This window comes from Ptychodera flava, chromosome 15 (assembly GCF_041260155.1).
Source record: "Ptychodera flava strain L36383 chromosome 15, AS_Pfla_20210202, whole genome shotgun sequence".
NCBI classification, from domain to species: domain Eukaryota; kingdom Metazoa; phylum Hemichordata; class Enteropneusta; family Ptychoderidae; genus Ptychodera; species Ptychodera flava.
This window is the reverse complement of record NC_091942.1, coordinates 22,141,842-22,158,396: the sequence shown is the minus strand read 5'-3', so window position 1 is coordinate 22,158,396 and position 16,555 is coordinate 22,141,842. Positions and strand designations below refer to the sequence as shown.

The 16,555-nt window shown below is 39.5% G+C and overlaps 1 protein-coding gene across 1 annotated transcript; it reads right to left on the bottom strand.

Annotated features, from left to right (window-relative positions):
* Window positions 1-9,084: 9,084 nt before the first annotated feature.
* LOC139151548 (ankyrin repeat and SOCS box protein 18-like) lies at window positions 9,085-14,497 on the bottom strand. The gene is made up of 2 exons (XM_070724439.1): window positions 14,365-14,497; window positions 9,085-11,814 (listed from the first exon to the last, which is right to left on the bottom strand). The coding sequence occupies exon 2, from the start codon at window positions 11,777-11,779 to the stop codon at window positions 10,394-10,396; it is 1,386 nt and encodes a 461-aa protein (XP_070580540.1). The 5' UTR covers window positions 11,780-11,814; window positions 14,365-14,497; the 3' UTR covers window positions 9,085-10,393.
* Window positions 14,498-16,555: the final 2,058 nt, after the last annotated feature.

Genomic DNA, 16,555 nt, shown 5'->3' with positions numbered 1-16,555 from the left:
TGCCTCGATGTGAATGCAAGTCAGTACATTGATCTGAATAAGAACATCCGGGGAGTTGGCGGGCCGGTGAACGATGTACTGACCGGTTTCCATGGTTACCAGGTCCAGTGAAGCCCTTCGATGTTTTCGACGTCAAAGTAGACGCTTAACGCTAGATGTAAAATATTCATGCGGGCACTGGTATTTTGACTTTCGTTAAAATCTGTTCGATACTGGTCGATAATGGTAAAATTGTTTGAAAATGCCCTGTAACTAAATGCCATATAGTATTAACTGTGAAGAGGCATGTAATAAAAATATCATTGCCTGAATACATAGGTTTAAGTGCCCTCGCAGTAGGACACAATTTGCCCCCCTGGCATCGGGCAAATTGTCACCTACTCTCGGGCACATAAACCCATGTATTCAGGTAAAAATATATAAAAATTCTCACAGGCGTTCGTTGACTGGGTAGTATGCTTGATCGATCGTCTGCTCGATGTAACGATCACGTACTCGTTGCTCTGCCCTTCCACCGCAACTAAACTTTAACTAAACTAAACTTTAGTTGCGGTAGAGGGCAGATCACGTAACGAGTATGCGGTCGCTAGATCGAGTAGACGGTCCACCGATGAAGCAGTCGTACCCAGCCCACGGACGCTTGTGATAATTCTCCTGACAATTCCTCCATGTAACGCTTTCATCTTCGAGAAGAACAGTGTGATCTCCTACTTACCTTATGGGATACTAGAGGTCTAAGGTACTGTAAGCGCCTCGAAAGTGAAGACTTCAACTTTTGCCCAAACTTTCCTCAATGAAACTTTCAACCATTCTCTCACCAAATAAAAAAAAAAAATAGGAGTCATCGTGCAGATTTTGATACTAGAGAAACAAATTACATGACATTTACCGATATTTGCATCAGAAACTCATAGTACCACAAATTTAGGCTAAAATCATTCGAAGTGAGTTTTTTTATCAGCGCTAACTATACCAGTACTTAATAAGCAGCACGTCGCCTTGCAAAGAAAGGGGGGCTCAAAATCCGTGTTTTGCTACACAGGGATGGACCACGGAAGGCCATGTAAATATTGGCCACCGTCAACGTTGTTTCCAATCTCTGACGCCGTGACGCCTCACAATCAATGACTGTTGCTGATAACCATGTCGTCACCATTTGTCCACAGAGGCGCGTCGCGGTCAAAAGGGCAATGCGACGCGATTTTATGTAACTTATCTGCATTTGTAGAGTTGTATGCCTGTAACCATGGTAATTCCCAGTTCTGTAAAATAGGAATCGGAAAAGCATGTGATGTAGTAATGCATAAAACGTGTATGTAAGAGTGACATGTATTCTAATGCTATGTAAAAAGGACGTTTGTACAATATAGGAGTAGTAGGCAGACTTTAATAAATTGCGAGTATCTTTTTTAACAGTTTTTTTGTTTTACGTACAGATAATTTTAGGAAAAATTCCGAGTATTTCGCAAAAGTCCTGCAATTTGCTGACACTAAACGACACTTTTATCGCAGGGTATTCTACCAACATTCTTTAATTTCACATTTGTGTTTTCAAAGCTGTTACACGTATTGCAGTGCGTAGCCTATAGTCAGGAAAAGTCTACAACGAATATCATAAAAAACCCCTGTATTCATCTTAGTTTAGAACGATAAGTTGATATACTTGACCTGGATTATGAACCAAAAGCTTCGGTGGCTTTCGTTAATTTGGCATGATTCTGACTAGCACATATCGTACAAAAGAAAGAAAAATAAAGACGTGTGTAGCAGCCATGATCTATGGTGCAAGACCATACGTTACAAAAGTTTTTGAGGTCATCCATCGTGTATCAAATGTAAACAGTCTTTTCAAATTATCGTTTCGACTTTTATCAAGTTGACATAATCGTATATCAGTGACCTTTCACAAGGTGGCGATATCTCTGACTGGGTTTGTGTGTCTGTGGATCATGAACGGTATTGATGATAATTTGTCAAAAAAAAAGTACAAATTCTTTTAACCCATCTCTGGTAAGCCGGGGGAGGGGGGGGGGCATTCACCATTAAGGTCTTCGAAGGAGAGGAAAAGCCTTTTTAAAACAATAGGATAAATTGTATGTGTTCTGTAGAAAGATCCGTATGTCACATATGTCTTCAAGATTCTGTTGAAAGGAAGTGAAAGGGTCGCCATTGCTCCATGCCATGCAACTCGACAAGCAAAACAAAAGACAACTTGGAGTATGTGTGGAAGAAGGCCAAAATAGGTAATTTTTCAGGTCGTGTATATTCTTCGTTGTGCGTCGGGAAAAGTAAACGCATCTTGTCGGCTTTATCACATAACAAGCCATGAGAGAGAGAGAGAGAGAGAGAGAGAGAGAGAGAGAGAGAGAGAGAGAGAGAGAGAAGAGAGAGAGAGAGGAGAGAGAGAGAGAGAGAGAGAGAGAGAGAGAGAGAGAGAGAGAGACAGACAGACAGACAGAGACAGACAGACAGACAGACAGACAGACAGACAGACACAGACAGAGAGAGAGAGACAGACAGACAGACAGACAGACAGACAGAGACGCAAATGTTGATTCAAACGATAGTGCGCATTGATCTATTTGCGACTGCATTACACATGTCTACAGCACTTCATGCATTACACCGTAACAGTTACAGCGAGGTCAACTCAAAAAGCAACTGTGTTATATTTTTCGGAACTTTATTAATTTACCTTCAAAAACTGTTAAGCAATGCAGAGAATTTTACTTTCGCCTCATGCATCATGTGTGTATATTTCCCCCTCCCAGAATCACGACAATGTCTTGCGTTTTTAAATTAGTGCTTTGTTTGCAATAAAATGACAACAAAATTAAAGCCCCAGTATTTGTAACTTTTAACCTTTTTTTATGTTCGAAATTACATGTTATTCTCTTACATCCATCGTGAAATGTTGTTTAGTAAAGAAATAAGCCAAATTTGTGCTCCTGTAGTGACATACAAACGCTAAATATTGCCCGATCGAGTTGGATTGCCGCGCGGGTTTGTTGACAACTTGTTGGCTGTGCACGTGACCGAGAACGCCGATACTGATGACATCATTGAGCCTGCAACATTCCTGGGGCCTTGCCATGCCACGCCACACTGCCTGGGTAATCGCCCATGGTCGCCGACTGAATGACCTGCGAATGGTTTTATTTTGTTCTTCTCTGTTCAAATACGTACTGCTACTGTGTTTCAGAGGATACAGAACTTTGGCAGAGGAGGTTAACATTATATTCTGGTAGTGTGTGCGTCACCTAAGGATTACAAATTGCAGTCGGCAGTGCACCGATGCGCACCCTGCAGTCACTCAGAACTCCGGGTACCGATGTAAAATCAAGACGACACTTTATACACTTGGCTCACTTCTGTAGGCAAATAGCTATCAAAATTGAAGTGGAATGTAATGGAAGTAATAAATTTCAGCTGATTGTTGCTTTAGCGGCAAGGTGATTGCAAAATCGAAGCAACATAGTTTGGCAATGTATGGTAGGCTGTTGAATGCAGTGAACGCGATGGCCTTTGGCAGCAAGTAAGGGAACCGTCAGTATTTACGACCTGGGGGTCATTCAAAAATTGAAAGTTATAAGGGGGTGCTCAAAATGTTTTTTCTTTGTCTTACTCTGTCCTCAATGAAATAATGATTAGTTGATTATATATATTTTACTCTGATACATATTAAATAAAAAGAAAAATACTCTAACAGTACAAATAAATATCAACTAGATGAAGGAAGGCAAAAAACTACAAGTAGGTGGTACTACTAGCAATACTTATTATGAAAGAGAAGATAGTGACGATGAGAATGATATTAGTGTTCATGTACGCAATGGCACCAGCGACAGTAAAGATGAGGATCAACACTGGTGATGATGATGTCACACAGTAGTTTTCTGCAGTCGTTACCAGGGTTGGAAGGAGAGGCTGGGTCATGGAGAAATGTTCTCGACAGATATCACTATAAGTGCACAGGATCTAGGGCAAAACTGAACTGGTGTGAATTCATCCTTTATATTATCATAGAAATGTATATTTTATTTGACTTGAGTTCAGACAACCATTTGGACATTTAACCATACCATACCATACTGACATGCTACCCATCCAAATTTAGCAATACTATATGGTCGGAGACTGCTTATTAGGTGAGCTTTATATCTACATATTGTTACATGGGCTCAGGTAAGCCAAACTTTCTGTTAGAGAGGGGGTACTCAAAGTCATCATGGTTGGCTGGGGTGTGACTCAAAATTTCGGAGTTTCTAATGTAATTTCTCCGACCCCCAGATCGTAAATAATGACGGCTCCCTAAACAGCTGTGAACGCCTGAGTCAGAACGATCGGGACCAGTATACGCACTGCTGTATCTCAGCGAAAATTTAGAAAAAAACAATGGAGCTACTGCTAAGAAATTTACAGACTCTTGGCTCTTGATGCATCAGTTACTGAGCTTTTAACTGGTAAAAAGGCATTCTGAATACAGCGGTTAATTTCCTCCCAGACGAGAAAGATAACACGCGGGCATTCTGCAATGGACGCTGTCAATTTTACCTTGCTGCAGGCCCCACACCAATCTCGGCCCGGCCGCCCGCTGCACTTGTACAGTCTACTACCTCCATGTACATGTAGTACAGCCTTACAGGACTAGTAGCCGGCCAAACACACAAAAAACAACGTCACAGTGTAAAATCCGTAGGTCAGAACCGTTGATCATAAATTTTCAGAACCAGTGATGTTTAAAAGTTTTGTATTGATCACTTCATTTAGGTTTATGTGAATGACTTTCTCATCGAGCTGCGTCTATAATTGTCCCGGGCATTGTCCATGCAAATTTGGGGCCTGCCTTAGCTCCCTCCGATCGTCTGTAGACTACAGCCAAACTCACAGTCCTGAGCAAATTGTACAGTTGTGAAAGTCAGATATATGTATCATGAACTTTATACAAAAATATATAAACAACAGAATCAAACCAAGAGGTTAGTTTGCTGTCGGCCGGGTGCGCAGGGGACGACTTTGCAGTGAGGCCGGGCGGGATCTCTCTTGTGTTCGAACTTCTAAGCTTACAATGCCTGCCTGGAGCTCCATCGCATCGTAGCTAGCCGATAATTGTACTACTGTAGTCCTTGTGAGGATTAGATACCCGTTACGTTCGATATTATTTTGAAATACTTTTAAATTTAATAAGTAAGACTTTTGTACTGCATTCAAGATATAATTTTTCCTTTCTGAGCGTTTTCAATTACGCCGTACGGCAACGATATGCGAAGTTGATAGGCTGTGTTGCCTGCAGCGTAGCCTGGCCGTACACAAAACTTCGTTTGAGTAGACGGAGCAGAATCAGTCCCGTCATTTATTTTCAACGAAATTTTCATTATACTCCATAATGGAAGAAACGACTAGTTCAATGATTACAATGGTGAAGTGTTGAATTTTTATTCATATATGTTTTTCTCTCTCAATTCATTCAGCAAACTTGATCTCCGTACCATCGGTCACAATGTGCAGTGCCTTGCATGAAGCTTACAATCGACTGCCTCCGTCTTTAGTTTAGCTGTTCAAGACGTTTGTTTGCACGGCTCATTATAGTCGGAACAATCTGTAAACACTTACATATTTATATCTTTCCGGTATTTCACCCAACTTTGGCGCGTTTTTAGCTGAGTCTCCAGTTTCGATGGACCAGACCTTTTCGAAGAGCGTATAGTTTCTACGGACGCCACAGTAAAACTTGCGTAGATGTGGTTGAGCATGCGCAGTGGTGTGATTACGTTTCGTTTCGTGTGTCAACAAAGCTGACTTCTGGTCCGGACAAGAAGTCATTTTTCACTCCTTTTACTGTTAATCGTGAGGCGGGCTGGGCATGCAAACCATGTGATTCAGGTTTAATTATGGTCTACTTTCACATACTGAGGATGTCATTTTAATAAAAAATATGAAAAAAATTGTTAAAAGTTACAAATACTGGGGCTTTAAGATACGAAATATAATTCTAAAGTCTTTATTTTACATTCATTATCAACAAAATACACATTAAAACATATCGATGTTAAGGTAGTACGCGCATCGAAATAGTAATAATAATTTTGCTCGAAAGTTCCGAAAGGGAGCTTTAAGGTAGATTGCGCCTCGGGGACATATTTGGACTCTCAACCCTTTTCCATTCTTTCCTGATCTACCACTTGTGGGGTTCATTTTAGTGCTCTTGGTGTAAGAAAACTTTTTACCGTTTTAGTTTTTTGAAAATCGAAAATTTTATTTTTCGCCATAGAGTTAACACATGGATGGCGGCCATTTTGAATTTCAAATAACGATAAATCTGGGGTAATTTGTTTCTCTAGTACCAAAATTTGCGCGGTGACCCCCGACTTTTATTTTTGATTTAGAAAGAGAATGGTTGAAAGATTCCTTGAGGAAAATTTGATCGAAAGGTTAAGTCTTTTACTTTTTAGAGGCGCATACTACCTTAAACCATTCCCTTTCGAAATCAAAAATAAAGTCTCGGGTCTTGCTTGTAGAGATGCATAGCATAGAGCATTCTTGGCGACATCATCCCTTTAGTAGACTTCTATTATTGAGAAATGTAGTGTAGGAATATGCGATCAATATATGGCAAAATGAACTAGAAAGGGAACATCTCTCCCTTCGACGGCGTGGTGCTGTAAAGGACTTCAAAAACGTGACAGGTAATGTTACTAAGAACTTATCTGTAATTCATTTAATGGCCTTACAGACGTCAAGGCCTGTAACCTTCATAAATATAAACATATTAAACTTACAGAGTGTTCATTCTTAGAAACATGATATTTACTTCTGGTGTTATACTGCTGACTTGTTGAATTTTTGGTAAGAAGGTCAGACAAGCAGATAGGAACTTTGTTGTTGGTACATTTGTGAACTAGACTTTCAAGTGTTGGTCGTGCCTTTCCTGGATAGTTGGCCAGTTGAGTCAATTTCTGTAAAATGTAACATGGTCTACTTTTTGAGCCCACACTGAATGCGAACTGCAAAATTAATTATGCATTGTAAATTGCTTTTAAGAGTGATATTACAGTTGGAAAAGACAGTGTCACGTTAGTCTAAAAGGGAGAAAACTGTAGCACAGCAGAGATAACATTCTTCCGAATTTTCTCTGGGATACACCGTCTGACACGGGCCAATTTCGTCTGACGATAGCAACATCCCGGAAGCCACATGCTCGGCGGAGGTAGGCCTAGGCAATATGGTTGAACCAGCCGACTGTTCGGTCAAATCTTCACAGGTAGTAGAATATGCTTGTAAAACTTTGGTTTGAAAGAACTTTGGTATTTTCTCGAGTTGTTGCCGAGTACCAAAGAGCATGTATTGATATTTCGAAATGTTGGGTTTCAGGGAATCGGAATGGAACAAAGTAGTCAAGCGGTGAATTTCATGTTCCAGATCATGGTGAAGGATGTCAATATCAGAAATGTTGGACGCTTTGAGAATGTTTATGTCATCGGCAAAACCATAAATTGGTGTAGTTGTGGCTTGATGCCATGTAGGGAGGTCGTTGACATAAAGTAAGAATAATATCGGTCCATAAACACTACCTTGAGGAACATCCGTTTTGACTTGAATAAAATTGGATGAAATGTGACCAATTAACACACTGAGTAATATACTAATATACCAGTATATTAGGTTAAATTACTACCCGACAACCCGCCAATGTCTCGAATCAAACAAATTCATGAAAAAATTGCAGATAATGGCCGACTTTAACCCTTTAACGCAGACAGAGGTCAGATAGTCCCTGCAAATATAAACTTCATTGGCTGGAAGCTAAGAATTTATTCCCCCGCTATTGCTTTGCATGTAAAACAGTAAAAAAATTAGAAATCCTTAGTTTCAACCTGTGAAAAGAGACTGTATGTGTATTTTGTATATATGCGCTGTGTACGGGGGAGGATTACCTCATCAATACTGAAGGGTGAATGGGAAGATTATTCGTTTTTGTAGGACAAAATAATGAAAGACTTGTCATATTATATCCATATTGCGATTTTCCAGATTCAATGAATGTGTACATGTCTTTGATCACCAATATGGGATAATTATAGACATGTCAAAAATATGCTTTTTTTGCTTGATTATTGGTTCGTGGATATGGATCGACAGATAATGATTTGTGATGTTTATGTACATTTGATTTTGTTTGACATCGCAAGGTGTTATGCACCCACACAAACACCCTATACACCTAAGTGATTGCATAGGCGGGCACTCTGGGGCAAATCACAAGGTACATGTGTCTGAAAAGGAAACTTCCTGCAGAGGGTCCTCTTATTTACAAGATTGGATAGATTATAGCGAACAATGAATGAGTATTAACAGGACTCAAACGGAATCTTTGCTCACAAAAAGAGATAATTTACCGGGATATATTTAGGAACAAAAGTTACAAATTTGACCAAACTCTGCCTCCTGTCTAAACCGTTATTTTAAACTCCACATCCGAAACTCTTTTTTCTGCACGTGACTTTAATTAGGTCTATCTTCGACATCCTCACCAGCCTTGCTGTGGTGGTAAGATGTGCTTTGATTGATCAGGTCAGCATACTTCCCCATAATTCCCTTTTCACGAGGCAGGTTCCACTTCGTGCACTTCAACATCTCTCCATATTCATTCAATTATACATCATTTTATAGATAAAATGATTCTCGTGTACGCTTGTAGACAGGGGTGTGGGTGATTCTGGGTGTGCTGATGGGATCTTGGCATGTTTTTGGCAAGACTTACCAGTATGGTGAGAGTGTCCGGCTTTGGCTACGGTAGCCAAAGCCGCACACACTCGCAATACTCGTGGGGCTAGTTGTTGGCAAGAGCTAAGAATCCTGACAATAACATAATTGCAAGCGCTCTACTGAGCCAAAATAAAGAAATGCACAGTCCCTGAGCTCTGTTTGTGAGAAACTTGGTCAACTGGTAATTTTTTCGCACCTCTGCAGTGAAATCAGAGAGAATCTGTTGTACATTACATTGATTCCATAATCATGTACAGGATAACTGATTTTCAAAGAAGAACGCTGATTGTGATATCAGACAAATGACATAAAAATGTTGAAACATGAAATATAAATACTTTAATGAATGAATGAATGAATGAATGAATGACTGCATGATCAAGACAGCAGCAGTTACTAACATGCATAACAACGAAAAAAATCATTAACCTTTCAAAAATAGTTTGTGAATACTGTTTTCATGATTCAGCTAGATCCAATGTACGGTGGGATTGAGATCAAGCAGACGAAAGAATTTCATATGATATTATGAAAAGCTATCTGGATTTCATGAGATTTTCAAATAGGTAAATGTATCAGTAATATAAAACAAATACCAAACAGAAATTTAATTTTTTTTTGGGGGGGGGGGGCAGAATTGGGAATACCATTCTTTCTTCACTGTTTCAATGGATTGCAGCATGAGTATCACAAAAATGATATTCAAGTTACAAAATTAAGAAAACGATAAAAAGCAATTCAATACAACTGAAAGAAAACATCCCAAAACTCAACAAAACTTTCAAAGCTGATCACAATAAAACATTTGTGACATTTGTTGGTTGTTAAAATGAAGAGTACTTATGAACAAGTGAGTGGAAATGACAGAAAGGATGGCTAACAGTTTTCTCACTTGCCATTTCTAAAATTTTCTTGGATCTTTTTCCATTCAAGGCTATGTAACCCACTCACCCCTTTTTGCAGTGCTGTAGTCCAACTTCAAAATTGAAAACAGCCGGCTTGGGCTAGCCCATTGCAGTGAAGGGGTAAAACAGGAAGACTTTATTCATCAATGATGATAAGAACAGAGTCATAAGAACAGAGACATTACTAAGATGAAGGATTCTACTGGCAACTGGACTTCCTTAGATCTTTTTGTAATTTTTCATGTAGAACCACCGTATATCCTCATGCAGCTTTAAGGTAGTATGCGCCTCGAAGATGAAAGACTCACGTGTCGTTTAAGCATTTTTTCAATAAAACTTTCAACCGTTAACTTACCAAATGGAGAATAAAAATGGGTCACAGTTAAAATTTTGGTACTTGAGAAACAAATAATTTGACATGTACCAATATTTGCAATTCAAATTGGTCAACATCTCTATAAAACTGAATGCAAAAAAACACAATTTTCAATTTTCAAAAAACTAAGAGAATGAAAACTTTTTGTATTATAAGAGCTTTACAATGAACCTTGACAAGTGGTAGATCAGGAAAATATTAAACAAGTTTGTGTGTCCAAATATCTGTGAAGAAGGCATGTTCTACCTTTAACATATTTTGCATGGATGACTTTATATCTGAAAGTCCTTCGAACTCCCCGCTTCATTTGAAGAGGAACAGACAGAGGGTCGGGAATGTCTCTGTATCAATCAAGATTTGCTGGATCACTGAACAGGAGATAAGATTTTAAATTTGCCGGTATGTCATACTGAATCACTTGCTGATAGTAGTTCTGATTCAGATGCCGTGTGAGAAATGAACGGCATTGATGTTGCAACGATCTTGGTGTAAACTGGAGATTCAACAGCTTCTTGTAAAAGTCTGGATGCTGCTTCAGTTTATTTTCTGGGATTGGACAGCCTCTGAGGTCAAGGTTAAAGGTCATGAAAGAGTTCACAGCTGCACCGATGGGTTCAATTGACAGCTTTGGATTTAGAAGCAAGTCTTGTAAGTGACTGGTCCAGAAGATACTCGTCCGTGCACCATAGATGAGTAGCTTACTGATGTAAGGTATGGGATCTATAAAAGATTCCTGCCCTTCCAGTGTGTAGTTACAGCGGCTGTGAACATAACTTGAAGAGTTAATCAATGCCATGTCTAAAATAGAACTGCCATCCTCATCGTCCAAATAGAATAAATCATCCAGTTTCAGAATGACAGCATTTACACAGTCAACATAGCCAAAAGTAAATGCGGTATGCAAGGCTTGTTTAATGCAACGCAAATTTACACTGGCATTATGTTCTAGGAGTATCTCAGCACCTTTAAGATTGCCTCTCATTATAGCAATAGCAAGAGGTGTATCACCATCTCTGTCAAGAAGATCAACATTACAGCCATGTTCAAGGAGTAGCTTTGCGATGGCGTGACTCTTATCAGATTGTGGAACAGCCAATACATGTAGTGCACCATCAAATCCTGCAACACACACATCGACATCAGCACCATGGTCGATGAATAACTGCACACACTTTAAGCATCCATACAGGGCAAAATTGACCAACAGTGCCTCATCAGTTTCCAAAGTTGCCCCTTTCCGGACCAGTAGTTCTACAATCTCGCAAATGTGACTACTGCGACAGGCTACACACAAGGGTGACATATTTTGAGTTGTGGGCTTGCTTGGGTCGACACCGTTTGCCAGTAAATACTTTACACATTTGACACTAGATTTGGAAATGGCGACTTCCATTGCTGTGTAGACACCAGCATAAACACCAGGTTCATCTGGCTCATACGGATCGTCAATATCGAAAATTTCTTTGTTACCACCACTTTCAATGAAACGTTCAAAGAGCATGTCCACTTTGAATTCAGTGGTTGGACTGAACCCAGCATTCAACAAGTACTGCAGTTTCTCAACATCATCTCGCTCAATGATTTTAAAGCAGTATTCTTTGACTTTGCATTGTAGTTGACCAGGTATTTTATCCCATGTTTTGCACAGAGATACCATCTTCTCCATCTCCTTATCCACACCGCTATTGTCTACCTCTTTACTGGTATGCATGCCGTCAGCTTCTGTCAACATCCAACATTTGTTTGTGCAATATTTCCTCTGGTTTTCTGTAAACAAAAAGAAAAAGAAAAAGGAATTGATACTTGTGATAGAAAAAAGACAGGTGACATGGCATTGTCTATTGCAAATACTCTGCTGTCTTTTTCCTTTCCTTCCACTTTCTCCCTTCCTTTTTCTGGCTCCTCCTCTTCTCTCATTATGCACCTTTCATCTGCAGTACAGGTTATGTCCCAACTGGGCATAGTATGATCGACCAATCAGTAAACCTCAGTCGCAAATGTCATGAATAATTAACTGTGGGAACCTAGGCTTATAGATCGCAACGAGTTTGGAACTTTTCAGCCAGATTTCACCCTTTCTTTGAGCAGTCGGTACTTTTTAGATGAAAATGTTACACACATAGTTGACCAACACATGTGGATTAGTACATACAAAATTACTTGTTTTCCTGGCCAGGTACCGCTCCTAGAAATCAGGATTTGACCCTGGTAAATTTACAGTAAGTTATTGTCGCCAAATATGGTCTTGCCATCTGTAGTATGGAGAATTTTTCAAACTTTGCAATGATGGGTCAACTGTTCTTGTCGGTCATCGGAGCACAATGAAGCACGACTTTTTCGATCACTATGCATTTCCTAGTACGATTGACCCTTCACTCAAATAATGTGTGTCGGATCAAATCGCTGAAAAGTTAACCAAAAGCAGGAAAAGAGAATGAAAAAAATCCAATAACTCTTTGTCGAACATGGTGAAGAACCTCAGAAAACTATTCTTGAAGAAATCCTTGCAATTTTTAACACCAGAGATGGTCGCAAATCGAATAGGGCTGAGACTCTTCCGGGTAGCCCACAGTCGAGCTGGATCGGTGGATCTGTCAGGTCAGATCGCAATCTCAGCATAACATTTCAAAGTGAACCCACGTAATGTTTAATCCTAATTATATACACAGTACATGATTGGTTCTTGCCTTGACCCTCATTACATATATGGTATACCATTGGCTCTCCCTACTATCCTCTATTAAGTCATAACCCGGACTGATCTATAATTTTTGCACTTCCTCGCAAAGCCCTTTTTCTCTCTGCCTATCAGCAGCAGCAGTTTGTCTAACTTTACTTTGCACTAGTGTGTCAGCACATAAGAATTCTACCTGCAGACACAGATCTGCAATCATCTCTTTTGCTGTGTTAAATCAAGCATGTTGTATGGCCATAGCAGGGAGACACCCAAGTTGACATGAATTCTACACCACTCAAAGTACGGACCTGTACAGCATAATGAAACTGTTCAAAAGAAAATATATTCCAAATTTATGTAACTCTTATTTTAATGTAAAATGCACCTCAGTGACACATTTTCAGAATGTGAAAATTCTACAATATTTTTTTGCTCTACAACTGTTCACGCTCATTAAAGCTCGTGGACCATTAAATAAAGTTTTCACAAACTTATTTTTGTGAAAATCGAACATTTAAATTTCCCCCCAGTTGAGTGGCTTGCTTTGATTGGATCCGATTCAATGACATGCTTGTCAACGTATAAGTACCCTTTAAATTTTCAAGAACTTTAAACAGTTTTTGGACATTTAATCTCAAACAATACCCTGGAAGGAGAAACTTTGACTTTGTTCAGTTGTATTGTCTTGTATATGCCTTGATTTAAATATTTAATTTAAACAGTCCTATTTCTATCGTCTACAGGAGAACTAAGATGGTTCTTTGCATTAAACAAGGTTATTTACAGTGTTTTTCAATTCCATTCAAGACTGGAATAGGTCATGTTTTCCTTCATTTGACATGAAAGAAAGGAGTCTGGCTTTAGGGGAGGGGGAACAAGGGGAAAAGTATTGGGTACTTTTTTATCCCACTTTGAGCTTATGACGTCACGTCACCCCTTTGCCATTTGTGTGCTGCTTCAATTACTGTCATAATACATTGTTTGAGTTTTGTGGTTCCTGCCTTTGCCCCTATGCAAGGCCTACATACTTAACCCTTGCAGGCCTAAACCCCTATATAGAGGTAGCTCTGGTAAGTGATCAGAAAGTCAGGCCTGAAAGGGTTAAACCTATAAAACTGATATGAAATTCAAGAGCGAAGCGACCAAGCCAATCCCCACATCCATGTAATATTGGTTATTCGTGCACTCCCTTTACTGAAACTGTGGGAGCAGCACTACGTGTATAATATGCTACGGGAATGGCTTTGGATTTCTTCAAATATTGAGACTGTTCTATTTTCTACCTTCAACGATGGAGCCCTAATCAACACACAGTTCCTCAAAAAAAGAGCAACATGCGTCAAGTACACAACCATATCACGACAAGGCATAGTCCCTCCTTAGCCCTGCGTACAGGTCTGTGTGTTCCCGGCGTTATACGGCCTCCATCACATGTGGTGGAGGCTGTATAACGCCGGGAACACACAGACCTGTACGCAGGGCTATAAAGTCCCTCCTGAAACCACGGTCTCTCCACAAAATGTGGAGGGACAGCGCTGAGCCCAAGGACAAGCTACCGTTGTACCGCCGATTGAATCACATCACAGTCACTCCCTTCCAACATCGGCACACGGTACGCTAAAGGGGATCTATGAACTTACATTTCTGCCTATATGTCTTTGTCGCTGGCCTCTGTACATCCATTTCAGTTTGTGAGCTCGACGGAAAACAACATCCATGCACGTACATCCATGCACGTTCCGGATGCCAAACAGCTGTTTACACAATGATGTTGAGGGCGCTTTGCCAGGAATTACCAATGCGCATGCGTCCTAAAGGGTTTGAGGCAAAAATTGTGACTTTTTACCGTACATTTGTAAAAATCAAGCATAGTGACCCCGTCTTTTTTCTTTAAAATTTTATTATTCTCATATGCCAGAATTCAACAATCCCTGATAAGTGTTAAGCTTTCTGGTCTCCCATATGTTGCTCTCTGGCCTGATCTTGATGTTACAATGAATGGGGTCCTCAGTCTCCGATGATGATGATGATGATGATGATGATGATGATGTTGATTACGATTAAATATTTAAAAATGACGAAAAATAAAAATGTATTTGGACTCAGTAAATTTGGTTTTGTTGTTGTTGTTATTATTATTGTTGTTGTTGTTGTTGATAGTATTTGCAGAAAAGAACAAAGTATGCGCTGCTAAATTCAATACAACTTAACTATAGGCCCTACATATGCGCTGCAAATTTCAATACAGCCCTTACTCCATTTTATTATGCAGCGCACATGTATAGTTAGGCTGTATTGAATAATTTTCCAATATTTCTATGCAATGTATAAAATACTGTTTCTTGGTGGCCATCATTTTCTGTGTCTGTCATCCAGGTACATCAATTCAGATATTAAAACTTTGTTGCATAGTTCCACCCAACGGTCCTCTTTATCATTTAATCATAATCATAATCTTTATTTCTTATATAGCGCATTACATACTTAAATATCTAAATGCGCTTTACATTAAAAAAAAAGAAAAGAAATAAGTGACAAATAAAACAGTAAATTGTAAATGTTCAATAAAAGTAACAGCTGGTAAAAAACTAAATAAATGGTTAAAATAGATCAGCCAATTAAACTCAAGTATAAAATGACTTAAAAAGGTAAGTTTTTAACCCGACTTTAAAATTATCAAGTGACTGAGATTCACGAAGGTGCGACGGCAAAGAATTCCACAGACGAGGCGCACATATTGAAAACGCCCTATCACCATAGTAAGCTGTGCGGCCGATGGGTTGGTGTAACTTAATTTCCCCATTTGAAAATGAACGCAATGTATGACTAGTATAACAAAACCGCAGTCTCTCAACAAAAGGACCATGGTCTGGCCTTTCTGGGTCCAGCTTAGTTTGACTGCATTTCGCTCTTTCGAAAGTGACGGACCGGACATGGCATACCTACCGTAGTACTGACCGAATTCATGTCCCAGGCTTTGGTAGTGTGGGCTACCATTTCATGGACTTTGGTAGCCCCAGGGAAACGTTAGTAGTCTGTGGACGCGGAACTGCCGCTAATTTCGAGCCCTGCAATGTATTGTAAAACATATGCAATTATGCAGAAAATAATAATATTTTTACTTTTGCGTAGTCACCCACCAAGACTGAAAGATCCGTCGCTCGAGGGCGCTAAGGGTGAGCGTGGAGAGCATCCTCAAGCGACGGGTCTTTCAATCTATCACCCCACCTTCATTTGATATTCGGAAGAAATTTGTAGGAACATTTGTGATGAAGGTGATGTCCGTGCAATATTTCGTGTCAATGCCAAAAGAAATCGGGCGTTATATACTGTCTTCTAAAGATATTACCGCAAACATGTTAAGTCTATAACTAAAAATGGTCATCGAAAAGTTCTTCCTCTTTTCTTTATCCGTTCCTTTAACAGGGCGGGGAAACTGCGTGTCTGAGAATAAAGCAAGATACTATTTTCGTGTTAAGTTTTCTGTCGAAACTTTCTGACTCTTATAATAAAAGTACTTGAATGTGGGCGTAAACGGAAACAAGTTTTGGTAGCCTTTTTGTCGTGGTTGTACGCCTTGTCAGCCTACTACGAAGGCGATGCGAGGAGAGAAGTGTTAGTATTTGCATATTATCGTTCGCAATTTACATTGAATGTGTGTCTTTGATAAATCGATTTTTATCTTATGACAATAAAGCGGTAGTCCTAAATCACCCTTTCTCGTATTAGTTCCTGATAACGTCATATTTATTACACGATGATAGTGACATTCCGTAATTTTCCTTTCAAACTTTTATCAAGTTCATACAACACAAGGCAACACAGAACGTT

Excerpts from the sequence above, each read along its gene's own strand:
- LOC139151548 (XM_070724439.1), bottom strand. The coding sequence starts at position 11,779 with ATGTTGACAGAAGCTGACGGCATGCATACCAGTAAAGAGGTAGACAAT.